The 23,335-nt window shown below is 37.4% G+C and overlaps 1 protein-coding gene across 4 annotated transcripts; it reads left to right on the top strand.

The window, feature by feature from the left end:
• Positions 1–421: 421 nt before the first annotated feature.
• ECT2 (epithelial cell transforming 2) lies at positions 422–22,492 on the top strand (the record flags this gene model as incomplete). Of its 4 annotated transcripts, XM_084291739.1 has the most annotated exons (24): positions 422–551; positions 1,463–1,542; positions 1,644–1,736; positions 2,615–2,797; positions 3,290–3,379; positions 4,388–4,495; positions 5,131–5,204; positions 5,321–5,451; positions 6,362–6,477; positions 6,657–6,719; positions 7,098–7,320; positions 8,636–8,772; positions 9,420–9,539; positions 10,872–10,940; positions 11,899–12,009; positions 12,984–13,080; positions 13,544–13,625; positions 14,645–14,723; positions 14,914–15,033; positions 16,566–16,704; positions 18,329–18,483; positions 19,966–20,073; positions 21,185–21,331; positions 22,403–22,492. In XM_084291739.1, the coding sequence occupies 24 exons, from the start codon at positions 422–424 to the stop codon at positions 22,490–22,492; spliced, it is 2,745 nt and encodes a 914-aa protein (XP_084147865.1). The 4 variants fall into 4 exon arrangements, with proteins under 4 accessions (XP_084147865.1, XP_084147867.1, XP_084147868.1 ...); XM_084291741.1 differs by lacking the exon at positions 1,644–1,736 and having other exon boundaries at positions 1,466–1,542; XM_084291742.1 differs by lacking the exon at positions 1,644–1,736 and having other exon boundaries at positions 7,098–7,233.
• Positions 22,493–23,335: the final 843 nt, after the last annotated feature.

The raw sequence follows: 23,335 nt of genomic DNA, 5'->3' as shown, positions 1-23,335 counted from the left end.
AATGCTAATATTGGTGATAACTCTAGCTCATGATAATTCATTACAGAGGCACACGAGTGCATTTAGTTTGTTAGTATTTTGTGATGACTTTTTTTTTTTAAATGAACTCTAAACTTAGTGCTTCCCTGCTGTTCAGAGTTCAAGTATCCTCTCTGCAGCTTTCTGTGCAAAGGAATGGTGCTTGTGGTAAGCAGTCTGCTCAAAAACACTTCTGTAATAGACTAGTTGTCCGTCCTTCCAGCAGTTGTGCGACTCTACATACTCTTTCAGAACTGTTCCATCAGCGTGAGTGGGATTTAATGAGTCTGAAGTTATTTCTGACAGCCTTAGTCATAGGACTCTTATTAATGAGCCTTTGCAACTGTAACTTAAACTAGTGCATCTGTCTTCTAGCTGTTGTAGAAAGAAACGGGATATAATCATGGCTGACAACAGTACGCTGATGTCTGAAACCGGGAGGAGCCTCTTGGCTGATTCTTCTGTTCTTGATTCAAGAATTATAGAAACCTCCAAAGAGAATGAATTTCCTGGATCTGTTTTGGATGTTGAAGGTGATGTGAAAAGTGTATTTTAAGAAGGTTTGGAAAACTAGCGTAGCCAAATGGGTGTTGGTTTGGTATCTTTCCACCAGCAAAGGAACTGTCTGCATTTGAAACTCATCTTGATATCAAAATTTTGGGTTACAGCTGTGAAATCTAATGTGTCTTCTGACAAATATATAGAAAGCTGTCAGTCCCATTTGATGCCTCTTCTGTGGAGTAGATCACTTTAAGTGATGTTCTGATAAGTGTTTGGAAACTACAGTTGCTCTGTTGTGTAGGATTACAGGTAACCCTTAAAAAGATGAATAGTCTTGAGCTTGACATGTATTTGATTTCTTAACTAATCTTAAGATTAAAGAAAGGCAACAACAAATATTTGTTTGTCTGCAATAGCAAAAAAAAAAAATATAAAAAAATGGCAGTAGTCAAAATCCTGTAGCAGTTTTTTGGAGCCAATGACTGTTGGACGCAGAACTTGACCCTTCTTGTATTTTGAAAACTTATGCTTGGAGAAGAACAGGATATCTAATTTAATTTCTGACATTCCCTTGTGCAACTGAGCCATTATTAGGGCACAGAAGCTATCAGAGATACCAACTGAATATTTTTCAGCAAGTCTTGGTATCCAATTCTGTTGCAAGTATTAATTTAATAATTTTGTTTTGACTGTCAGGTAAGCGTCCACGAATTGCAGCATCTTGTTTTACCATATACTAGAAAACTTAGGCTGTATGTCCAGTGAGATGTGCCTTAATGTAAGGGCAGGCTTCTTGAAGCAACGCTTATTTTCAGGGTTGACCCTGGTAAATGAGGTATCTTGAGAAGGATACAGTCTGCCTGTTCTAGACATTGCTCAATTTAGAACTAACATGGAATTTTCTACTGAAATATGGTTATTGTCTTTGTTTCTCTATAAACAGAAGAAATGCCTCAAATAGAAACAAGAGTGGTTTTGGTTCAAGAAGCAGGGAAACATGAGGAGCTTCTGAAAGCCTTGGAGGTATGTGTGTCTAAGGGGACAGAGTAGCTGGAATGAGGTGCTATGGTGTTGGACTTCTGATAACCGATTTGGTTCTGTACTGAAGTTCTCCTCTTCCACAGACCATTAAGATAATGGAAGTGCCAGTTATAAAGATAAAGGAAACTAGCCCTGGTAAATCAGAAGAAAAACTAATAAAAAGTATTATTCATATGGTATGTCATGCAATTAAGCACCTGTGATTGCATGCAGCATGTTGCACTTCACTGGGACTGAAACATGCGGATACTTTTGATATTAACTGGGGTAGTGGTCACAAGATATGCTAATTCTGCTGAGGGTGTCACTTAAATCTTTTCATTTTCTCAATTTTCTTGAGCTTCTTTCAATTTCTCATATAAGGAAGTAATATCTGCAGCTCTTAATTAGCTGTGTTCTCTAACAAGGGAATAGAAATACTAGTGGAGATATCAACTGCATGCTTATTCAGTCAACGCATAAGGTTTGCTATGAACTGACTTTAATTGGTTAGCTGACCTCTTTCAATTGAAAGCTGCATTTAAACTTATGTGGAAGAATGGGTTCCCTTTTTCATGTGAAACACCTAAAAAATACAATTTGGAACTAGTGACTGAAATTGGGACAGACCAAATTTTTAAGCCTTTAGAAATATCAGTTGTTGAACTAAATTGACTTCTGTTCTTTAGATGATATGCAGCATGAGGCTTGCTGTTGCAAGCTGGGTGTTACTTTTTAGTAGCATCTAGGAGTACCTTAAGGTGTTCTGACAGTCTGAAAGGAGAGATTTCATTTCTCTTGTGTGCTTAGTTTTTTTTTTATCATCTGTAATTATTTGCTGATTCTATGTTGTCAGTGTAAACTACTTCTAATAATTTGAATTCTTATTCTTCAGAAGTAGGAATTACTTCAAGAAATTTTTAGGTGCAGTTCATAGCTATTCTTATGCTAGAGAATAATATCTCATCCAGCTTTCACAAATCCTTCGGGGAATATGTATGTTGATCGTTCTCCTAATGGTCCAAAAAAAAAAAGTTGGAGTTTGAATAATGCTTCTCTTCCCCCTCCTCCCCAGGAAATTAAAGTGCCCTACATAAAGACGGATACAATAGAAGAGCTTGGAGATTCTGATTCCCCAGAATTTGAGACAGTCTTTGTTGTAACAGACTTTCAAGATTCCATCTTTAACAGTCTCTGCAAGGCAGATTGTCGTGTCGTTGGCCCGCCACTGGTACTGCATTGTGCACGGAAAGGAGAGGTATGTGCAGCTGAGTAGTTCTCTCATGCAGTGAGTTCTGCCTGGTGTGTTCAAAACAAAATCTCCTTTGCTTTGTCAATCACAAATACTGTCAGTGAGATAAGTTTGAGGAAAAGCAAGTTTTAGTGCTGTTAGAACAGTAACTGCGTGTGATGAGAGAGCCACAGGTAAGATCACAGCTACTGCAGTAGTTGGGGGAGTTTGTGCCATTAGGAAAGGCAGCGTACAAATGATGCACTAAAAGACACTTTATATATCCAAAAGGCCTCATGTAGAGGGGAGTGGGTTGGGAAGAATACTCACAGAGCATTGCCTTTGGGACTTAGTTACTTTATCAGAACACGGGTGGGTCTGAAGCTGAGGCATAATTGAAAACACAGGCTTGGACTGTTTAATATATTTTAATACTGGGAATAATACTGTATTCAATATTTAATAGAAGTATCTTAACATTATTTTGACTAATAAGCCAACTACCTTTTTGTTTTCCAGCCTTTACCTTTCTCATGTCGTCCGCTGTACTGTGCAAGTATGTTGAACTTGGTACTCTGCTTTACGGGATTCAGAAAGAAAGATGAATTAGTAAGACTCTCCTTTTTTTCACTTCCCCCCCCTTGGATGAGTAAAGCGATGCTAAGCATATTTTTCAAAATATTCTTCTCTTCTGTCACTCGTAAGACTTAACCAAGTGTAGACCTGGTATAACAGAAATGACTTGCTCTGTTTGTTCTTTTGTTTTCTTGCATGTACTAAGGCAGTGATGTTTGAGGATGGTAACAAAACTGTTTCTTTGCCCAAGAGAAACAAAACTGTTGCTCAAAGAAAAGAAAACTGTTCCTTTGCCCACTTTTTATTTGAGTGGCATTAAACTACAATTCAATAGTGCTTTAATATTTGTACATTTAGGCTTTTCAATAAGATCACGTTTGCCCAGTGATGTTCTTTTATTTTTTTATACAGGAAGTTGTGTGATGAAGTAAAGCTTTGCAGTTTTATTTGGGGCACTTGCTTCTATCATGTTATCAGGACTTTAGCTTTGACATACGCGGGTATTAAGTGGTCTTACACCCTAGCACTTTTCTGTTTTGGTGATGCAATTGGCACCCAATTTTCCTATTGGATGTCTGGGACAATCAATAAGATGGCACTACATCTTTGTTAGGACGAAATAAAAATATATGAAGCCTTTACCCAGTGTTAGGGTTATATTTGATTGTCAGGATTCAAACTGGACAGGATTCAAACAGCTTGCAGTCTCCTATATAAGTTCTGGCAACTGTCCCTTCAGGCTGAATTGCCAAATCAGTGAGGATAATGCACCTCAAATTTATTCCGTGTGAAATGGTGAAGGCACTGTGTATGACGTTAGTCATGAGAGTACCAGTATCTTGGGCAGCCTTTCTCAAGGTGCACAAAATGTTTATTTAAAAAAAGGGGGGGAGGGCAAGCTAATAATTCTTCTGTTGTATCAGCTGTTTAATACAACCTCTTATCACTTGTTTTGTAAACTGTACTTGAACTATTCTTGTACCTCTCTTGCTCCACACTATTTCAAAATATATACTTTAAACTTTTGTCTTTATTTTGCAGGTTAAGCTAGTGACCTTAGTTCATCATATGGGTGGAATTATTCGAAGAGACTTCAGCTCAAAAGTTACGCATCTGGTGGCTAACTCAACACATGGGGACAAATTCAGAGTATGTAAGCTTCAATTTGTACTTCATGGAAACTTTCAGAATTTACATCTTGTAAACTGAGTCCTTGTATTATTTTTCAGCTTGTAAGTCACTGGCTTTTTTCCTGTACCACCAGCAATGACTTGTCATTGCAAGTTTATCTCCATCTGGTGTTGAGCTTTGACTTTTTGTCTCTTAAACATATAAATAATTTTAATTCCCTAAATCCCAAAATCACCTTTTTTGCCAGCTCACCGGGGAAAAAGTTGAAAAACTTAGTATCTCTCAAGTAATCGTGGAAGCTACCTTTAGAATAGTCACTTCCTCTTTGTAAAAGCAGGCTGGGACTTTAATCTTTGTACAATTTATAGGAAGCAGAAAAAGATTGCATATTCCACTGGAATTTGTTTTTATGTAACAAATTAGTGCAATTCTGAGTAAATGTCAAAATAGCTGTTGGTCCTACCTCCTAGACACTGAAGAGTTGATACATTTTAACTCTTAGGTTCTGCAGTAAGAAATGATTCTTGAAGGAATGCTTGGTTTTAGGCAATGTGTATCTTGAAAAATAAAAACTATGTTAATTTTTTTCTTGACATCAAAAGACTTAAGTGGAAAACTTGCTTGTTACAATTGATGCTCTTCTTATTTTGTAGATTGCTGTAAGCCTTGGTACTCCTATCATGAAAGCTGAGTGGATTTATAAGGCTTGGGAGAAAAGGAATGAAATGTAAGTGCTTACTTTCCTCCAATCCTGAACTTACAGCCTTTTCATTTGTAGTGTTTTGAACTTATGTTTAAATAGTGACGTACCACTGACCTTTTTTTAAAATCTCTTCTCTCCAGTGATTTCTGTGCAGTTGATGATGACTTTAGGAATCGGTTCAAGGTTCCTCCTTTCCAGGATTGCATGTTAAGTTTCCTTGGATTCTCTGATGAAGAGAAAGCTAACATGGAAGAAATGACAGAAATGCAAGGTTATTGTTTATTAATGCTGACCTGTGAAAAGAATGGGGATTATAGCTGATAAATATTATATTGGTACTAATATTTCACTGAAACTGAAATGCTGGACCATGAATCCTAAAGCATTATTGAAGAATCTTCAATTTGGAAAGCTGGGAATTCATTTTTTGCATGTCATAAGTGTTGAATGTTGGATGTCATAGCTGTTGAACGCTTGTTGAAACTTCCTAGGCTGATTGAAATTAGGCAGTTTAAAACAAAATTATAGGATGCCTGAAGGTGTCATAGAAAGCTTGCAATTTTGATATGAGGCGTTGCTGGTAAAACTCTTGATTGGAGGTGTTTGATTTTACTGTTTGTGTAGTATGATGTTAAGAAATGCATAGACAGTCATGATGTAACAGGTAACTGTCTCCAGTCCTCTATTGCTAGAGTATGCATGCTAGAGAAATGGGAATGGAGCAAGCTTGTAACAGCAAGTCATCCTCAAAACAGATGAAAGCTGGCTAATTTTGCCTGTTTTCTCACTCCCTGGCCTTTTTACCTATAGCTATTTATAAAATTGTGGTATGTGCAGGTTCTAGCTTGTGGATGTAGAGAGTATTCCTGCCTTGTTCTTCAATGAAACAAGGCAAATTTTTCAGAAGAATATTGTATTTATTGCTAGACATGCTTTAATGTCGTCTGAACTGTAGGTTTTCTTGACTCTTCCAATGTGTACTTTGCTACTGTATGCTGTATCTTATTTCTTAAAAGCTGTCCACTGGTTATATATGGGGTGTTATATAAGTTCCTTTCTGCTTGTCTTTTCTGTCATAAAAGCTAAGTGTTATAAAACTATCTAGTGAACTAATTTTTAACAATATTCTTCTGTCTTGCTGGTTTACCTCTTTCTATTTTTATTTTTTTTTTTTTACCTAGGAGGACATTATTTACCAGTTGGTGATGAAAGGTGTACGCACTTAGTGGTTGAAGAAAGTACAATAAAAGATCTTCCATTTGAACCTTTAAAAAAGCTTTATGTTGTAAAGCAAGAGGTTAGTGCTTAAAAGTCCTTGGAATAATGTTTTGTTTATACTACCCCATGTGTGAGTTGCTTTTTTTTTTTTTTAAATTAAGCCCCACGTTTGCATTTAGTATGCGAATTGTGTTAATGCTATATATATTATTTTGAGTACTTTTAGTTATGTAATTTTAATGTTTCTTTTTCCTTCAGTGGTTCTGGGGAAGTATTCAAATGGATGCCAGAGCTGGCGAGTCCATGTATTTATTTGAAAAGGTATGTTGAACTCTTTCACATAAGAAACAGCTTGTATTTCAGGGTAAAATTAGCATGTATAATAGTATGTGTGGGGCCAGAGATCAAATTCAATTCAAATTCAATTTTTTTAAAGTACCGTTTAAATTCAAGAGTATCCATTATAAATCTAATGTCTAAAATATTAATTTGGAAAAGCCTTTTCTTGTTTCCTGAAGGTTAAAAGTATTTTTAGTCCAAACAAAAAAAATAGTATGGTTTCCTATTTTTAGAAATAAAAATAGGGCTTTGTCTGGTTTCTCTGAGAAACATTTTGTGTGTTCGTTTCTGACTTACCTTTGCACTGAGCTGATCTGGAAACAGCAAGTAAAAATGCTTAACTGAACTTTCTTATTACAGTCGGAGAGTCCTGGCCTCAAAAAGTCTGTGTCACAGCTTTCTCTGAATACTCCAAACAGCAACCGTAAAAGGCGTCGTTTGAAAGAGACTCTTGCACAACTGACTAGGGAAACAGACATGTCACCGTTCCCTCCTCGCAAACGCCCATCAGCTGAACATTCCCTTTCTATTGGGTCCTTGTTGGATATCTCTAACACTCCAGAGTCAAGCACTACCAATGGAGGTAGAGTGAAAATCTTCACTCAGTCACACTGCAATGTTTAAGAGCTCTCTGTATATGAGGGATAATGACAGTGATGGGGAAGCCTTACAGGTTTTGCTACAGGTTTCCTGAGTAATTCCAGGTTTCCTTTGAAGTGTGTAGGATGCAGAATTGAAGAGTTCAGACAGAGGCTGTGTTGCCTCTTGTCATCTCAGTAAGCATATTCAGCAGCATATACAGAGGGAGGTATTTAGAGTTATGCTGCTCTTTTAAAGCAAAAGCTTGCATACAATTCTTAGACTGTATGAGTACTATATATATATATGTAATGTATAATACTTGTATACAATGGGTAATGGTCTTAAACTAAGAGTAGATTTAGATTAGGTGTTGAGGAGAAATTCTTCAATATGAGGATGATGAGATACTGGAACAGGTTGCCCAGAGAAGTTGTGGTTGTCCTGCCCTGGAAGTGTTCAAGGTCAGGGTGGATGGGGCTTTGGGCAACCTGGTCTGGTGGGATGTGTCCCAGCCAATGGTGGGGACTGGAGTTAGATGAACTTTAAGGTCCTTTCCAACCCAAACCATTCTGTGACTTTTAAGTCAAAGTAATCTCAGAGGCACAGCCTGTAAGTGATAATTCGGAAGGAATACAGGAAAGCTTCAGCTGATCCTAAAATTAGCTTTCTTAGATTGTGCTGTAACTCTTGTAACACCTGGTATGGAAGCTTCTTCTATGTAACATCAGCAAACAGTTTCAGGAAGTGCTACTTAAATTATTGGTCTGTTCTAGGTCCCCCTCAGCTTTAGCTTTAAGAACAATAACCCTCTTTTCTTCCTTGTTACTCCAGCACCAGCCATCTACCTATAATGAAATATTGTAAATTTCGTATGTCAAGACTTATCTCAAATGTTTTTTGGGTTACATAGCTAATGTAAGATGAGGCAGCTGAAAGATTTGCTTACATGGCAAAGAGAACTTAGAAAAATAATGTGCCTCGTATACATATAAATAACGTTCAGCACCTAACACCTTTTTCTACTAAACATAAGAGTTAAGCTGCTGACCTTCCCTTTAATGGTTTACTAGCGGCCTAATAGCTTAGAAGCAGTTTTGAGAAATGATGTGTTACTGTTGTTCTATAATAAGGTGGTAATAGTCATTTCATAGAAGGAGCCCTGATAATTAATGAAAAGCTTTTTTTTTTTTTTTTTTTTTTTTTAAAAAAAAAAGCCTTCTCTTGAATTCCAAAGGTTTTTATCTTGGAGGGTGAATTTTTCAGGAGCTTTGAATTGTAATATAACTATTTTCTTTTGGAAATTTCTCCAAAATTAGAAACACCAAAATCCTGTGCAAGGCCTTCGAAAAACTCAACTCCTCTTCCACTGAAGCAGTCTGCAAGATGGCAAGTTGCAAAGGAGTTATATCAGACAGAAAGTAACTACGTTGATATTCTTACAACAATTATTCAGGTAAGCTGGCATTAAAGCAAGTACAGTTCAATTGTAGTACGACACCTAGTATTTAGATAATGTTTTCAACCTGTGATCTTCAGCTTTTTAAATACTTGGGGCATGAAAGGTTGGTGAAAGATGATGTATACATTCTCATGTCATTTTACTGGCATATAAAATTGTTAATCATAAAGGCTGGAAATTATAACTTCTAATCTGGGATCTGCAGTGGGTTTGCAGTTGGTATGAAAACCCAAAGCTTTGAGAAAATAGGATCTTCATGACTTAGATTTCTAAGATATTTGTGCATAGAGAGATGGAGGAAAAAAAAACTCCACAAACTTATTATTCCAAGAAGAGCAGTGTATTAAACAACTTCTTAGAAGTAAAGCTCTTCCTGGAAATTTTTCACTTTGTTGCGGCTTATTATCTACCTAAAGAACAAGCCAAAGTGTGTGTGAGTAGAAAAGTAGATAAAAATGTTACTGAACTGAGTGTTAATATCTTAAAACCACTCTTCCGTAACACACTCTTGCCAAGTAGCAACAAAATGTCTCAAGATTGTGACTGTAGAAAAATATGATCTAGAAACAAGACACCATTGCTTTCATCACTATCACAACTTGTGGAGGGTGAAGACTTCTTTTTCTTGTCCAATTCATCAGTTATTTCAAGTTCCATTGGAAAAGGAAGGACAACTTGGAGGACCAATACTTGCACAGGAAGAGATTAAGACTATATTTGGCAGCATTCCAGATATTCTTGATGTACACACTAAAATCAAGGTAAGCTGTAACTTTGCCCCACAGGGGAAACTATGATGCAGGCTTTAAATACTTCCTGCATGTGTAACATGATGTCTGCTGGATGGATACAGATTCTTCTTGGTGAATTAAATTTACTGTTTAACCTATGGAGTTAAGTTAAAATTTAAAGTATGTTCTGGATTTACACTTATTCACAAGTACCTGAAGTGTAAGTGTTGTACATGTAACTAATACTGCCATTTGTGAGCTGGCTTGTTCTTTTCCCATGTTAATCTCCCTTCAAGTAAGGGGTCTTCTGTAACTGATACAAAATTGGTCAAAAGGGCCAGAGGTGCCAAATAATAGTTTAGCTCTCACAAGTGCTTACAACATGCATATTTCTATTGATGTGGTAAGCAAGGACTCTTGGAAGAATAGCTAAAGTTATCAAACTTTTATTGATGCTTTGTTTGCTGTATTTTGGTTTGAGTCTCACAGCAGACTACAATGCAAGACTTCATCAAATATAGTAATAAAATTTCCTCCAAATAATAGTTGGTCTGTTTGTGTTTCACAGGCTTTAAAAATAGATGAATGTTCAGCATATCTTTTAGTTGTTGGGATCCCATCTAGTTAATCACTGACAGATGCTGATGTAGACCTCCTGTGATTAGGAGAGAAAAGTAGTATGCATGTCCAGGTGGCAGATAGGATTCACCTGTTGCACAGTCACTTATGTTTAGTGTGACTCTGTTTTCTTTCATTGTTTGTGTAATAAAGATGAGAGAAGTGGAAGAAACATGCTAAGAATGCTAATGGTGAAACCTTTCAACTTAAAGGGAATCCTCAACTTCAGCTGTGCCCTCCTATCCACATAATTAGTTGACAGTAAATAAGCTTGATCCTTATCAAGTCAATACAGGCTTAACAGCTTGCTCTCACTTTTCTTGACCCCTGGTGCATTGAGTGAGTGCACCTATGCAACACCTATGCATGTTCTGTTTGAATCCTATCTTCTGTTATGGACTGTATTAACTTGTCACTTAGTGACAGTTGGTTTAACTGTGTACACTTTAATAATCATTTGGGGTATGCTCAGTAGGGTGGTGGATGCAGATCTGTTGTTGCAGAGTTGGCTAGTGCTGATGCTGGTAGTTTGAGTGCATGGATTCAAAACTATTTGGTAAGCCAGAGGTATTTTGCTATCATTTCTTAATAGACTTAAGAGTGTTAATGTGGAGTTGTACAGCTCTTAGGATTGCCTGTTCTACCGTCTCAGTTTCTTTGCTAACTGACAGAACACTGGTCCCATCTACAGCTTTATGCAGCTCACACTTATTTTTTTTCTCCCAATCTTTGCATGTAATGTAGGAAGACCTGGAAGATCTTATGATAAATTGGACTGAAAACAAAAGTATTGGTGATATCTTTCTTAAATATGTAAGTCTTTCTTTTTTGTGCATTAGAACTGAGCTGTTATTTTACCTTATAAATAATTCATTTGTAGGAGCTAGCAAGCACACAAGCAAAGCATTAAAGTGAGGAAGAATGCTAACTTGTATCATTGTATTTTCTATCTAGACTTCTTAGTTGAGTTGGTCTTGACATGGATTACTTATGCATCATCTAACTCAACTAATAAATCTGAGTGTATGCATGAGGGAGTAGAACTGCAGTAAGTGTGGCCTGAAAACTTTTAATTCACAACACTATAGACATACTTTCTAATCAAATGTTAAAAGGGACTTACTGTACTCTCAGTGATCTTCTGCCTCCTTTCAATAGTGAGGAACTTGAAAAACAGGAACTTTTTTGCAGGAACTTCCTGTGTTCTTAGAGAGTTGAAATGTGTGAATAAGGACTCCATGTTTTCACAAGTACATAATGTGCAGAACAGGAAGACTAGGTCTGGGACTGCAGTGCATTTTAACATAAGTCTGCTACGTATCCCGTGCTTCTGCTGATTTGATCATGCTGAGGCAAATAGTATTTGGCATTCAAACATTTTTCTGTCTGAGGTATTGCTTCTTGTGGTTTTTTTAAAAGGCGATTGCATGCACTGGAGAAAACACCAGTCTGAAATTTTCCAAAACTTGCACTAAAAGCATCTTGCTGGATGAGAACCTGCCTTCTACTTTGAGAGCTGTTCAGCAGGTTCTAAGACTGTCACATTTGTGCTTGTTTCTGAGATTGGTCTATTTCATCAGCAGCATTGCATGCCAGATGTTCAAGATTCAAAAGTGTTTATTCATGTTCATATAACAAGTTGAGTTTGAAACACTTTATGTTCTTTATTAAAATTTGCCTTTGAGCAGCTTCCTATGGCTCAGGGCATACAGACATATGTACAATGCTACATAAGATGTAAAGCAGAGCTATAACTTTTTTTATTTTTTAGTCAAAAGACTTGGTGAAAACGTACCCTCCATTTGTGAATTTCTTTGAAATGAGCAAGGAGACTATTACTAGATGCGAAAAACAGAAGCCAAGGTTTCATGCCTTCCTGAAGGTGAGTGTCTACAGAAATAAGTCTTTGGGTGGAACTTGGAGGTTATCACCAAGCGTATTATTTAATGCACTTGATGAAAGAATGTGAGATTGTGGAAGCTTGGAGGAATGTTGAACATCTCTTGGTGAGACAGAAATAGGAAGGATTTGAACTTCAATCCCTTAAGCTCCTCATAAGACTCTTACAAAAGAGATACAAGTTCCTCTTTTGTTACAGCTTCCAAGCTAGTTTGGTTATATGCATCCATTGCTGAAAGAGTGCATTCTGATCGTAGTCTCGCAAATACATGCCTTCTCATTCTTTATTGGTCCCCCTCCCTGTGCTTAAGACTTGTATTTCTGAAATAGTTTTTAACTCCCTTTTGGCAGCTGTTAAAGTTCCGGGGAGGTAAGATATCTCAATGTTCTTGTGACTAGCGAATGAGAGCATAACTGTGGAGATCTAAGGGAGAGACTGTCTTCAAAGAAAGAGTTGTCTGAAGAGGAGTCTTTACACTCTGGAAATTCCAGATAAATACTTAAAGCTACTCTGCCCTAGTAGTTAACTATAATTCCTCCTCTTTTGTATCCAAAAAGCATCTCTCAAAGGAGGAATAATCAAACTAACAGATTCCAGTTCTTGTTTTTGGAGGTGCCAGGAGTTCTATCTACGTACTGATATTTAAAAGATGGAGAAAAGGCATAAGAACACAACCAGATATCCTGTCTCACCACATCTTAGTCTTAGCATCCAAAACAAGGACTTAGAGGTTGATGATATGGGAAGTTTAATCATTCTGAGCATGTAGATCAAGTGGTAAACACAAGGTAGATTGTCTGAATGTCTTAACATGTCTCTTAATGATTGAGAATCTGCAATAAATGATTCTGGAAAGCTTCTACTGCAATACTAGTTTTAGGGAAGACAACTTTTTCTCCTGTTTAATTAGAAAAATGAGAATCACTTCCTACTTCCTTTTTCCCCTTTTCCACCAGATAAACCAGGCTAAACCAGAATGTGGCCGCCAAAGCCTGGCTGAACTCCTTATCCGTCCTGTTCAGAGGTTGCCTAGTGTTGCTCTACTACTAAACGGTAACTAGTGTTATTGGTTTTCCTTATTAATTTGTTGATGAAGGTGTAAAACCAAGACAGTGGCTGCTTTTGGCATGATTAGGAGCGGCTTCTCACATGAAACACACCCATTTCAGAGAGTTGGTCATGCCTTAATGGCAGTCAGCAAAGCAGCCCTCTTAAATTGGCTAATAACAGTAGTAACATAAGCATAACATCCAGTTAAACTAGTATTTAGAAGCTGCAACCAGAAACTGCTTTGTCACTTTAAACACCAGTGTGTGTAAGCTGAACATCGGTGTGTGAATACATTTGAAGGCTCTAAGGTGACTTTTAGTGGGCTGTAGTGGTAGTTCTTGAGGATGAAATAGATACAAAATTGTTTTACCTTACAAGCAAACTGGGAAACCAAGAGTTAGGAAGACAGATTCTTAAGATCATTAGGTCTCTAAGGGTCTAAAAATTGTAATATTTTTAATTGTAGATCTGAAGAAGCACACAGCAGAAGAGAATCCAGATAAAATCATTCTAGAAAGAGCTATTGAATCACTAAAGGAAGTGATGACGTAAGTGCTACTTGTTCTATGACACTGTTAGATGTTTAGTTCTATTTCTTCCTTCAAAAATGCTGTAACAGTATATGTTGCTACTGTATACTTAGTCTCCAGGCAAGCATACCTAATCCTATGTATTCTTCAGAGGGTGGTGAGTGCCATGATTGCCAAAGGATTCCCCACCTGAAGAATGGGTGGAGGGGAAATAAAATATCTAAGGCTTCAAAAATGTGTGGTTTTACAGATTGGCCTCCATTCTGCTGTCTTTCTGTACCAGAGCCCTTGAAGGAATCTGTGGTGTTGTAACAGTGTTCCTATCCAAGGGGCTGCTGACTCCCTGCCCCTGCATGAATCTGAATGATCTGACTTCTCTGTTCTGTTCCAATTCTTATTTCTGTCCCCTACAGAGTGGAAGAGATGCATTTATCTTTCAATCTTACATATATGCGTGTCTCTACTGAAAGGACATGTTATTGGTGGAAGATTAGTTCGTCTTGTGGTCTCATATTAGCTATTCTTGGCACCATTTCACAAGTTAATTAGCTTAAAGCTGAAGCTGTTCAGATTATAAGGCTCAGCTCTTTTGAAATGTAGCATATGTTTCCAGCAATGAAGCCTCCTGTATTAGTTGAGCAAAAGTTTCTTATTTTAACAACAGTTTGTAATCTTACTCCTCTTGCATTTGCTTCCTGGTGAAGTGCATGCTTGACCTAGGGGGTGAGAACTGTAAAATGTGCTATGAGAAAACTGCATTGGATTGGGGTCTAGCTCAAAATCTCTTGGGTGAGGAGGGAAATGTTGTACTATGTAATGGTATGCCTGCTAGTGATGACATGACAAGAATATTCTAGTTCTGAAGTTTCTTATACTTAGCATATGGTGCTTAATGAGCGAATGTACTTGCTTTTTGTTTTTTTCTAATGCTGTGCAAACTCTGAATGTTCAGCTTCATTATTTTTGTGAGACTTAAATGCAGTGCAATCACTTATAGTTGCTTGATACTGAAGATAAATATAATGTGCTTCCCTCAGACATATTAATGAAGACAAGAGAAAAACGGAGGCACAAAGGCAGTTCTTTGATGTTGTCTATGAAGTTGACGGATGTCCAGTAAGTAACTTCTCTGAAGCTGCAGACCTATAAAAATGACTGCTCGCTTGTATTGCTCCATCCGCAAAAGTATGCGTAGTTAAAATGCTATGGTGCTGTTTTAAGTAGATTTCCAGTGTTCAGTTGTAAGCAAGTAGTAATCCAGCCCTCGAATTAAATGCTTAATGAGCTTTTTGCTTCTACCACATAGGCCAATCTCCTGTCATCTCACCGAAGCTTAGTTCAGCGTTTGGAAACTGTTGCTCTTGGTGATGACCTCTGTGACCGGGGAGAACAGGTCACACTCTTCCTGTTCAATGATTGCTTAGAGGTAAGATTACTGTGTGAGTACTTCTCATGAATTGAGTTATAAAATGCTTGATGCAAGATGTAAATTTAAACAAGAAAAAACAAACTTTGAAGCAGAATTAGGGATGCTCAACACATCATGATTTTATCTTTCTAGTAGCTATTGTGTAAGCAACACAAGTAACTGGTCAGTTTTGGACGGTCTTGCAGCCAGATCAAAAAGCTGATACTGAGGAGCAGTGGAAGGCATTTTTGCCTTGGCAAGGGAATTAATGCTGTTTTATGGAAATAAGACCAATATCTCTAACACTATAAAAATTGGCATCATAAGTGACTGATGATTGTCTTGTCAGTCACTAAACTTTTTGTTAGTATATGCAGGAATCTCAGATGATTAAAGTAGCGTTTCTGCATTGTATGCCAATGTCTGTTCTCTTCTGAGCAGTGAACTATATCTTTTCTTCTGTTTAAAGCAGAACATAGAATTCTCAACATATTAAATTGCTTATCTGCATAACACTTTGAATGGTACTAACAGATGAAAAAGCACTGGAGTCCCTGGCTCAGCAGGCTGTTGTTGAAGTTTAATTGTACTTAATGTGAGTAAATAGTGGACCTCTGAGACAGGGATGTATGTGCTTTGGCTACCAAAGAAAATATCTACATATCAAGTGTCTAGAGTAACAGTGTGTTAGGAAGGTCCAGAAGGAATAGTAAACTGTTTTGGAGACTTATGTGGAGAAACTGAGGTTGTAAGTGGCAGTCTTTGGAACTCCCTGTTACTGTCTGTGGCAGCAAAGAACATCAGGTGGGTGCTCTTCTTAGTCTTCATAGAAGACCAGCTCTAAAATAATCCAAAAGCAGTGACTTAAGTACAAGCTTTTGTCTCCTAGTGATGCTTGTAACTAGTGATGAGCTCTTCCTGGGAGTGAAGTTTAGAAAGAGTGGTGAAGCTGATTTAAGGAAGGAAAGGAAAACAAACAGTTCCACTAAAGCCTCTTGACTTCTGTAAAACAGAAGCTACTGACAATACCCTACTTAAACACCTAAGATACATATGTTATAATGTAAAATAAAACTGATGAACATCCCATGTAAAACCTTCTCTATGCCTGTATGCATGAGCAACAGCAAGTAATAGTTCTGAGACAGAACATAACACAGATTAAATAATTAGTATAGATGTCTTTTCTGTTTAAGTCTAGACTGCCTTATGGTAGGTAGGTTTTCAGGTGTCCTTGCTTGTTCTGCCAGGTGGAACTGAGGTTTGTAATGCAAAATTGCTGTCCCTCATTTTTTTCAGAGGTTAGGGTACTGCTGCTAAGTAAAAAGTATTGCTGTGCCACTCGAACCCTTGATAAGGAACTCTTAACTCAAGATTCACTAAAGATTTTTGTCATAGAGTAATGCAGCTCTCCAAAATGCTCTTCAGAATATTTTTCTGTAACAAGGCTTTCTGTGCATCCCTATATTCTAGAAGGGAAGAGTATAGAAGGCAAACAAAACAATGGTAGTAGGCTTTCTAACTTTAACTTGCCTTCTCTTTAACTGCAGATTGCAAGGAAACGTCACAAAGTTATTGGTGGTTTCAAGAGTCCCCATGGCCACACGAGGCCTCCTGCATCTCTCAAGCATGTTGTTCTGATGCCTCTCTCCCAGATCAAAAAAGTCCTAGACATCAGGGAGACAGAAGGTCTGTATGTTTTAAAATGCCATGATAGCTAATGAAAAATCTTGTTCCAAGTGTGAAAGATGAAGGTTTGCCATCATGGGATAGAATGCTAGGACATACTTATTGTATGGTGTGTTAGGTATGAGATTTTAGTATGAGCTGTTCAAAGCTCTGTGAGCTTCAGAATTCCTTGTACTGGAATCTTGTATGAGGCTGTAGGCAGGCTGCTGAGTTGGACAGGACTATTAGATGGCATTAACATAAGCCAGCCAAATGGCAGTATGAATTAAAGAAGTATACTTGACAGCTCTGAAATTACAAAAATAAACAAAACACCACAAACAACAACAAAAAAACAAACAACAACATATCAAACAAAAGCCCCAAACTTTAGTCTAAAGTGTTAGGCTGACCAGCTATGAGAACTGTTGCTGTGAAGCTAAATCTTTGTAACTGATGATAATGATTCTCAGGAGGAGCTATGCTTAGCAATTTAGGAGAAAGATTTAAATGACCTCAATTTCAGTGTCTGCTTTTCTGTACCGAGGCCTTAAGGGTTTCATTGAAGTAATGCATTGCTAGACCGGTTGAACTGATGCTACAAAACTCTTCCAACCTTGCTAGTGACTTCTTCCAAAGAAGTCTAGTCAGACTAGTTTCTCTATCTAGAAAGATTTGGTATCTCACTTCGGGTGACAGTATGCACGTCACACTTGTTCTGCTTATGTTCTTTAAAGCAGAATGTTATATCTGTTCATGTTCTTTAAATGTTCTCTAATGTAGGAGCCCAATAAAAAATAGAAATGGCAAAGCAGGTAGGTAGCAAATGTATAGCTTACCTACATTTTTAAAAAGTAATTTTGGGTTTCCCTTTAAAAATACTTCTCTTTAAAAAGTCATCTTAATTTATGGTATATCAGTTATGAATTTATGGTATAGCACTTATTAAACATAATTAGCGCCGTGAGTGGCGGAAGTCATTTTTAAGCATATTGTTTAGTATTTCCAAAGAACTTTAGTAGACAAATCTTGGGGAGAGGTCAGCTACTCTAACTTACAGGACTGCTTTTCCAGTGCTGCTTTTCTGAATTGGTGGTGATATTTTTTTCTTAACTGTTCATCATGCCTTAGCTGCATCTTCTATAAAGTTTCAGCAAAAGATTAATTTTCCGCTATCAAGTGAATGGTGTTTGTCAATAAAACTTCTGTAACCTGAACCTTGAATGTCATATTTAGTGCTGACATCTTTTGTTGCTATTTCCTGCCTTACAAAATAGAACAAAGAAAACATTTACCCTATGTCAACTAAAAGAATGATCTGTCCAACATTTCTCAAGTTAAAGAATGAGATTGATATTTACTGCTGTATCCAGTAAAGGTTGAGTAGTCTGCAGACTACAGCGTACAAACTATTTGAATAAACTGCAACCTCCTTGATGAAGGATGCAGACAGAACTCATAGTGCTTATGCAAGTGATACAACAGCTATTGTGCAAGTAAGTCCATGCACTAAGAAATGTTTCCTCTAAATCTAGCTCCAGGTAGATGGAGGGTTAACTATTTAGAAGGTTACCCCCATAATCCTCGGGGACGGCGAGGCATATGAAATGAAACTTTTTTCTTGTGTTTTTTCTTTAATTTGTAGATTGCCACAAAGCTTTTGCCCTGGTTGTGCGTCCACCTACAGAACTCAACAACAAGCTACTCAGTTTCCAGATGACAACTGAAGAACCTCCTAAAGAAGATTGGTTGAAGATGTTGTGTCGGCAGGTGGCTAACACAATTTGTAAAGCAGATGCAGTAAGTTCTCTGGAGCCATGTTGTTAACTGGAAATATTTTGCTCTGTTTGGCTTGAAGTATAGGAAGCTAGAGAACTTGTTAATGTTCTAGGTGAAATAGAGCAGAAAACATTTGTGCTAGCATATCTGCAAGTGAGTAGTTAAAATGTGGAAGAGGAAGCAGCCTGGAAGTTAGTCTCTGCAGAAGCTAATAAGTACTTAAAATCAAGACTCTCACCCTTCCTCCATCATAGATTAATGATCTATAATTTAAACTGCACTGCAGATCTTCAGTAGGAGAAGCTCTAAATCACATTGTCTTCAGCTTGCTTTCACTGTATCTTAGCTTTACTTTGAACTTCATGTAGGGACACAGGAATATGAAACTTGACTTTGATTTTTTTCTTCCAAGTATTGAGTGGAAAAAGTACCAATTCAGAAGTTCTAATTTACTTTAATCTGTATCAGTCATGTGTTTTCACCATCTTGATTCTGATAAACATAACGCAAAGGGATGGAAAGATGTCTTTCGATAGAAATTTAATCTGTGTAACAAGCATTTAATCCTTGCACAGGACATTCAGAATCATGCTGACAAATTGCAACCTACTATGCTCAATTCCGTTTACTGTAACTTCTGTAATTATTGCTTTGTAGCATCTAATACCTCTTTCTTGCTAATTTGAATGTAAAATTGAATGTTAAGTTTAGCATGCTTCTGTTCTTCCCTGGTTTTTAAGAACTGTGTGTGAGAATGAGATAACATAGCCTTGCCACATGGTGGCAGTAAAAGCTTTACCTACTTCTTTGTTAGGCACTAGGACTAGCCATACAACTTGCTATTTGGTGTCCTTAGTTCTTGAAACGTTTTTGGGTGAACTGTCTCTTCCCCAGACAGAGAAACAAAGGCAAAAAACCCCAGCAACCTTGCACTCCCATGTTATACAACCCCCCCCCCCCCCCCTCCACTTTTCCTGTAAGTAGCTGTTCAGAGATTGCTTTGCACTCTGACTTTGCAATCAGATTGATTTGCAAATGCTAAAATTTGAGTGAGGCATGGAAGGAAAAAAGCAAAGGCTATTCTGAAACATCTATTGGGCTTAAGCTGAAAGGCTTAGTCTTAATGTTTTACAGCTGGAGCTGTCAAGATTTCACTTAGAGTCTTATGTGCCAGTGAACCAGAAGGTTATGTAGTTAGTGAGACTTGCCAGGCATGCTTCCAAACCACTGCCTTCGCTTTGGTCAGCCCTGAACTTGAAACCAAATCAAACCAAACATGAAACTAACAGATGAGGTGGTTCTGTAAGCTGACTGCACTAGTAGTCAATCTCATGGAACACCATCAATGCAAGTAACTGTTTAACTGTATGTTAAGAAGAATGAGGCAATATGTGTACAGAGAAATATGGCAATTAAAAACCCCTTAATCTGACCTCATGAACTAAAAATGCTATTTTAAGTGCTGATGTGTCAACCGTTGTTAAGACTACCTTTTGTCTGTAGGAAAATCTTATTTATACTGCTGATCCGGATTCAGTTGAAGTAAATACTAAAGATATGGACAGTACTTTAAGCAGAGCATCTAGAGCAATAAAGAAAACATCAAAGAAGGTAAGATGAGTTTTACTGTAAAGCACTATCTTTGTAGAATTTTAGGGAATTGCACCAGTATTCCTGTTTTCAGGTGCTTTGTAGTACTTACGGCAGTCACAAGAAAACTTAATCTGAATTAAAGCTTTAAGTTTTTAAGAAATAAAATGAAGTATAAGTTCCTTAAAGACAGGAAGTAGCAATTTGGGTTTTGAACTGCCTAGTTTTGGAGTACTTTAAGTATTGTGGTCATAAATCTTATGTAATTTTTGTATTTCTGTTATAGAATTATGCAACTTACTTTAGTATTTTTAACTTGTTAAATATAAAAACAGACTTCAGCTATAACTTTTAGTGTATTGAATGACACCTTAAAATTCAAATTTGAGTAACTTTACAAGCAGGGTGGGTATTGAGTGTGCGTGTGCTATTGGTAGAATACACTGAGAAGGTAAGTCTTGAAGACTGATCTCTGCCTCTATATGTTTTCCTTTTGTGTATGGTGTAGCAGCTCTTGACTAACCGAAGTGTGCCCTGTTTTGCTAAGAGGACCCATCTAGGAGGCAGGAGGAAGGCTGCATGTCTGCTCTCATGTTGTCTGGGCCTGGTTCTAGTGAGCCTTGCAGAATGTGAGAAGGGGGGTGATTAGAAGATGAAGCAAGGAGGAATCTGTTCTCCAATTCTTCTCAGCAGCCTTTAAGCTGTCTTTGTGTTCAAGATAATACAGTTTCTCTAGAAAAACTATAGAGGCTACCATAACTTGGAAGCTGCTAAAGACAGAGCTGAGAGCAATTTACAGGAGGGAGGCCTGACTTTGCAAAATGCAAGATGTGGGGAATCCTAGTAGACTAGACCTTATTTTGACTCCTCCCTTAATTTTCTTCTCAAAACTTTCATCATTTCCAAACAGAAAGAACTAAGAAGAGGAGGTGTAGAGGGGACCTGAAAAGAAGTCTACAAGCGGTTCTGATTTATTTGCTTTTGATATGGTCATATTAAGGAAGAGATACCATACATTTTTGACTCAGAGCCTGTCCTACAAAGATTCAAAACTTGAATGGTAGCTTATTGTAGTAGTTATTACAGCCTGTTTTTTTTGTCATTGTATAACAGTGTTTTTCAAACTCCCCAGGTTACAAGAGCATTTTCCTTCTCAAAAACACCAAAGAGAGCTCTTCGAAGGGCTTTAATGTCACATAGTGCAACGGAAGGAAGAAGTCCCAGTTCGGCTAATGAGAATTATATAGGCAGCCGCCTGACCAGTACGTCGTCACTGGCAGTAAGTGATTTGGCTGTGCAGGCCAAATAAGTAACCTTCTTAAGAGCACAGTTATTCTAATATCTGGTGTTGATTTTATTCTAACAATTTCAGTGATCCACAGTAGAAAAAAGCTTAACTACATTCACAGATGTACTGAGTACTGAAGTTGGATAGGGACTGCTATTTAAGGAGGAACACAGGATTAACTTTCAAATATTGCCTATGACTGCAAATAGACATGCTGTAAACAGACGTTAGATTTCATAGCGAAATGGCATGTCCTTATCTGCTTAATCTGCTTAAAATGTTGCTATTTGAAAGATTCTTGAAGCATGCAGCTACAGCCAGTTACCTAACTACCATGACCACATTGAAAAGCTTGTCTGTGGTATAAAGAGCAGCGGAAGATTGCTTCTGAAAGTATTTTAATGACTAATGTAGAAGTATAAAATCTGAGCTGATACACAGAGGTTAACTTTCAGTACTGTATACTGATGTATGAGAGTCAGTACAATTTTAAGTCCCAGAAGCAGCCTGTGTTCCTACCACCAGAAAAGTCAGCTTTCTGCCTAGCTTGTGCATAAACAGGTGCAGTTAAAGCAAGCTTTGACAAGTCATCGTGATATAGTCTATTGTTCTCCATAGCCAAGAAGGTATGTGTTCAGCATCTGACTTGAGGCTCTAATCTAGGAAGAATACAGAAAGTTATAGGGTATGAGGGGAGCCCTGTTCTCTAATATTTTCATAATGCACCTCTTCTTAAATTTGGAAAGAGTATTATTGCATAAAATGTGATGCAAGGTACACAATTGTTTAACTCTTAAAAAAACAAAAACAAAACACATTCTGAATCTCTGGTCTGGTAACAATAAAAGTCTTTCTTCTAGTTATCATCTTTGTCTTCTATTTCTTTGGTTTAACTTTGCTATTCAAAATCCAGAAACATTGAACCATTAATTTCAAAAGCCACCAGCCTTCAACATCTTTTTTACAGATAGGTTCCTTATGCTATATATCAAGGTTGAAAAATGACTACTGCAATATTGACATTGATTAGTAAATGACCAAATGTTTTTTCTTCCCCAACAGGGTATTCCTTCTCCTTCCTTGGTCAGCCTTCCCTCAATCTTTGAAAAGAGAAGTCATACATTAAGTCGATCGACAACCCACTTGATATGAAGGAGGCTTAAAATGCAATGCTGTATCATGGTGACTGACAAACAGCTGGCTGTTCAAATGACCTGTTGCTGACATTAATGGTACCTTAGTCATTAGCACTTAGCAATGATTAGCAAAATGTTAGTTAACACTAAGTTAATCACAAAGGTGTTTTCAGTTGTATTGATGCAGATCATCTAATCAGTGGAATAAGTAACTTGGTCTTCATTTAAGACCCAGTAATCCCTTGCACAAGGTTATTTTTTCACTGACAAAATGGAATCATTTTCTTTTATGGAAACTGGCCCCTGCAAGCAATAAACTAGTTTACCAGCTTTTGAAACGAGGATGTTGATCACAGAACTTACTGCTAGTTTGGATGACTCTCATGCTCACCAGACTTCATCAGTCGGCTGAAGGCTCTAATGTTCAAGATGTTGATTTCTTAAATGGAGACGCGTTATGAAGTATCTGACCTTTAAAGTATGACAGTTAACCTGTTGTACAGCTGCTTATTCCAGATATTTTTATAAACATAGCTGTTTGTGAAGAAATAAAATTCAGTTTCTCTATGGTCTTCTGCAGCCTCACTGTAACACAGTGCTATGTTACGTGGTTTAATCTGAACAGTAAGCTTAAAGAGTATGACTAGCTTTGTCCACAAAAAGTGATTAAGAAAAAAATGACATCTTTGAGATGGAAGCTCAAGAAAAGTAATTGCATTCTCTTACATTACTAAGGGCTGCTTAAAAATAAACAAAAGAAACAACTTCTAAATACAATTAACAGCTGGTTAACAGCTCACTATTTAATGCATTGAGATTATTGGTGTGACATTGTAATTTAAGGTCCTGGTTTCGGTGT

This window comes from Netta rufina (assembly GCF_964035555.1).
Source record: "Netta rufina genome assembly, chromosome: 9".
Classification (NCBI taxonomy): domain Eukaryota; kingdom Metazoa; phylum Chordata; class Aves; order Anseriformes; family Anatidae; genus Netta; species Netta rufina.
Note: the sequence above shows the minus strand (reverse complement) of the source record. Positions and strands in the feature narration are given on the sequence as shown.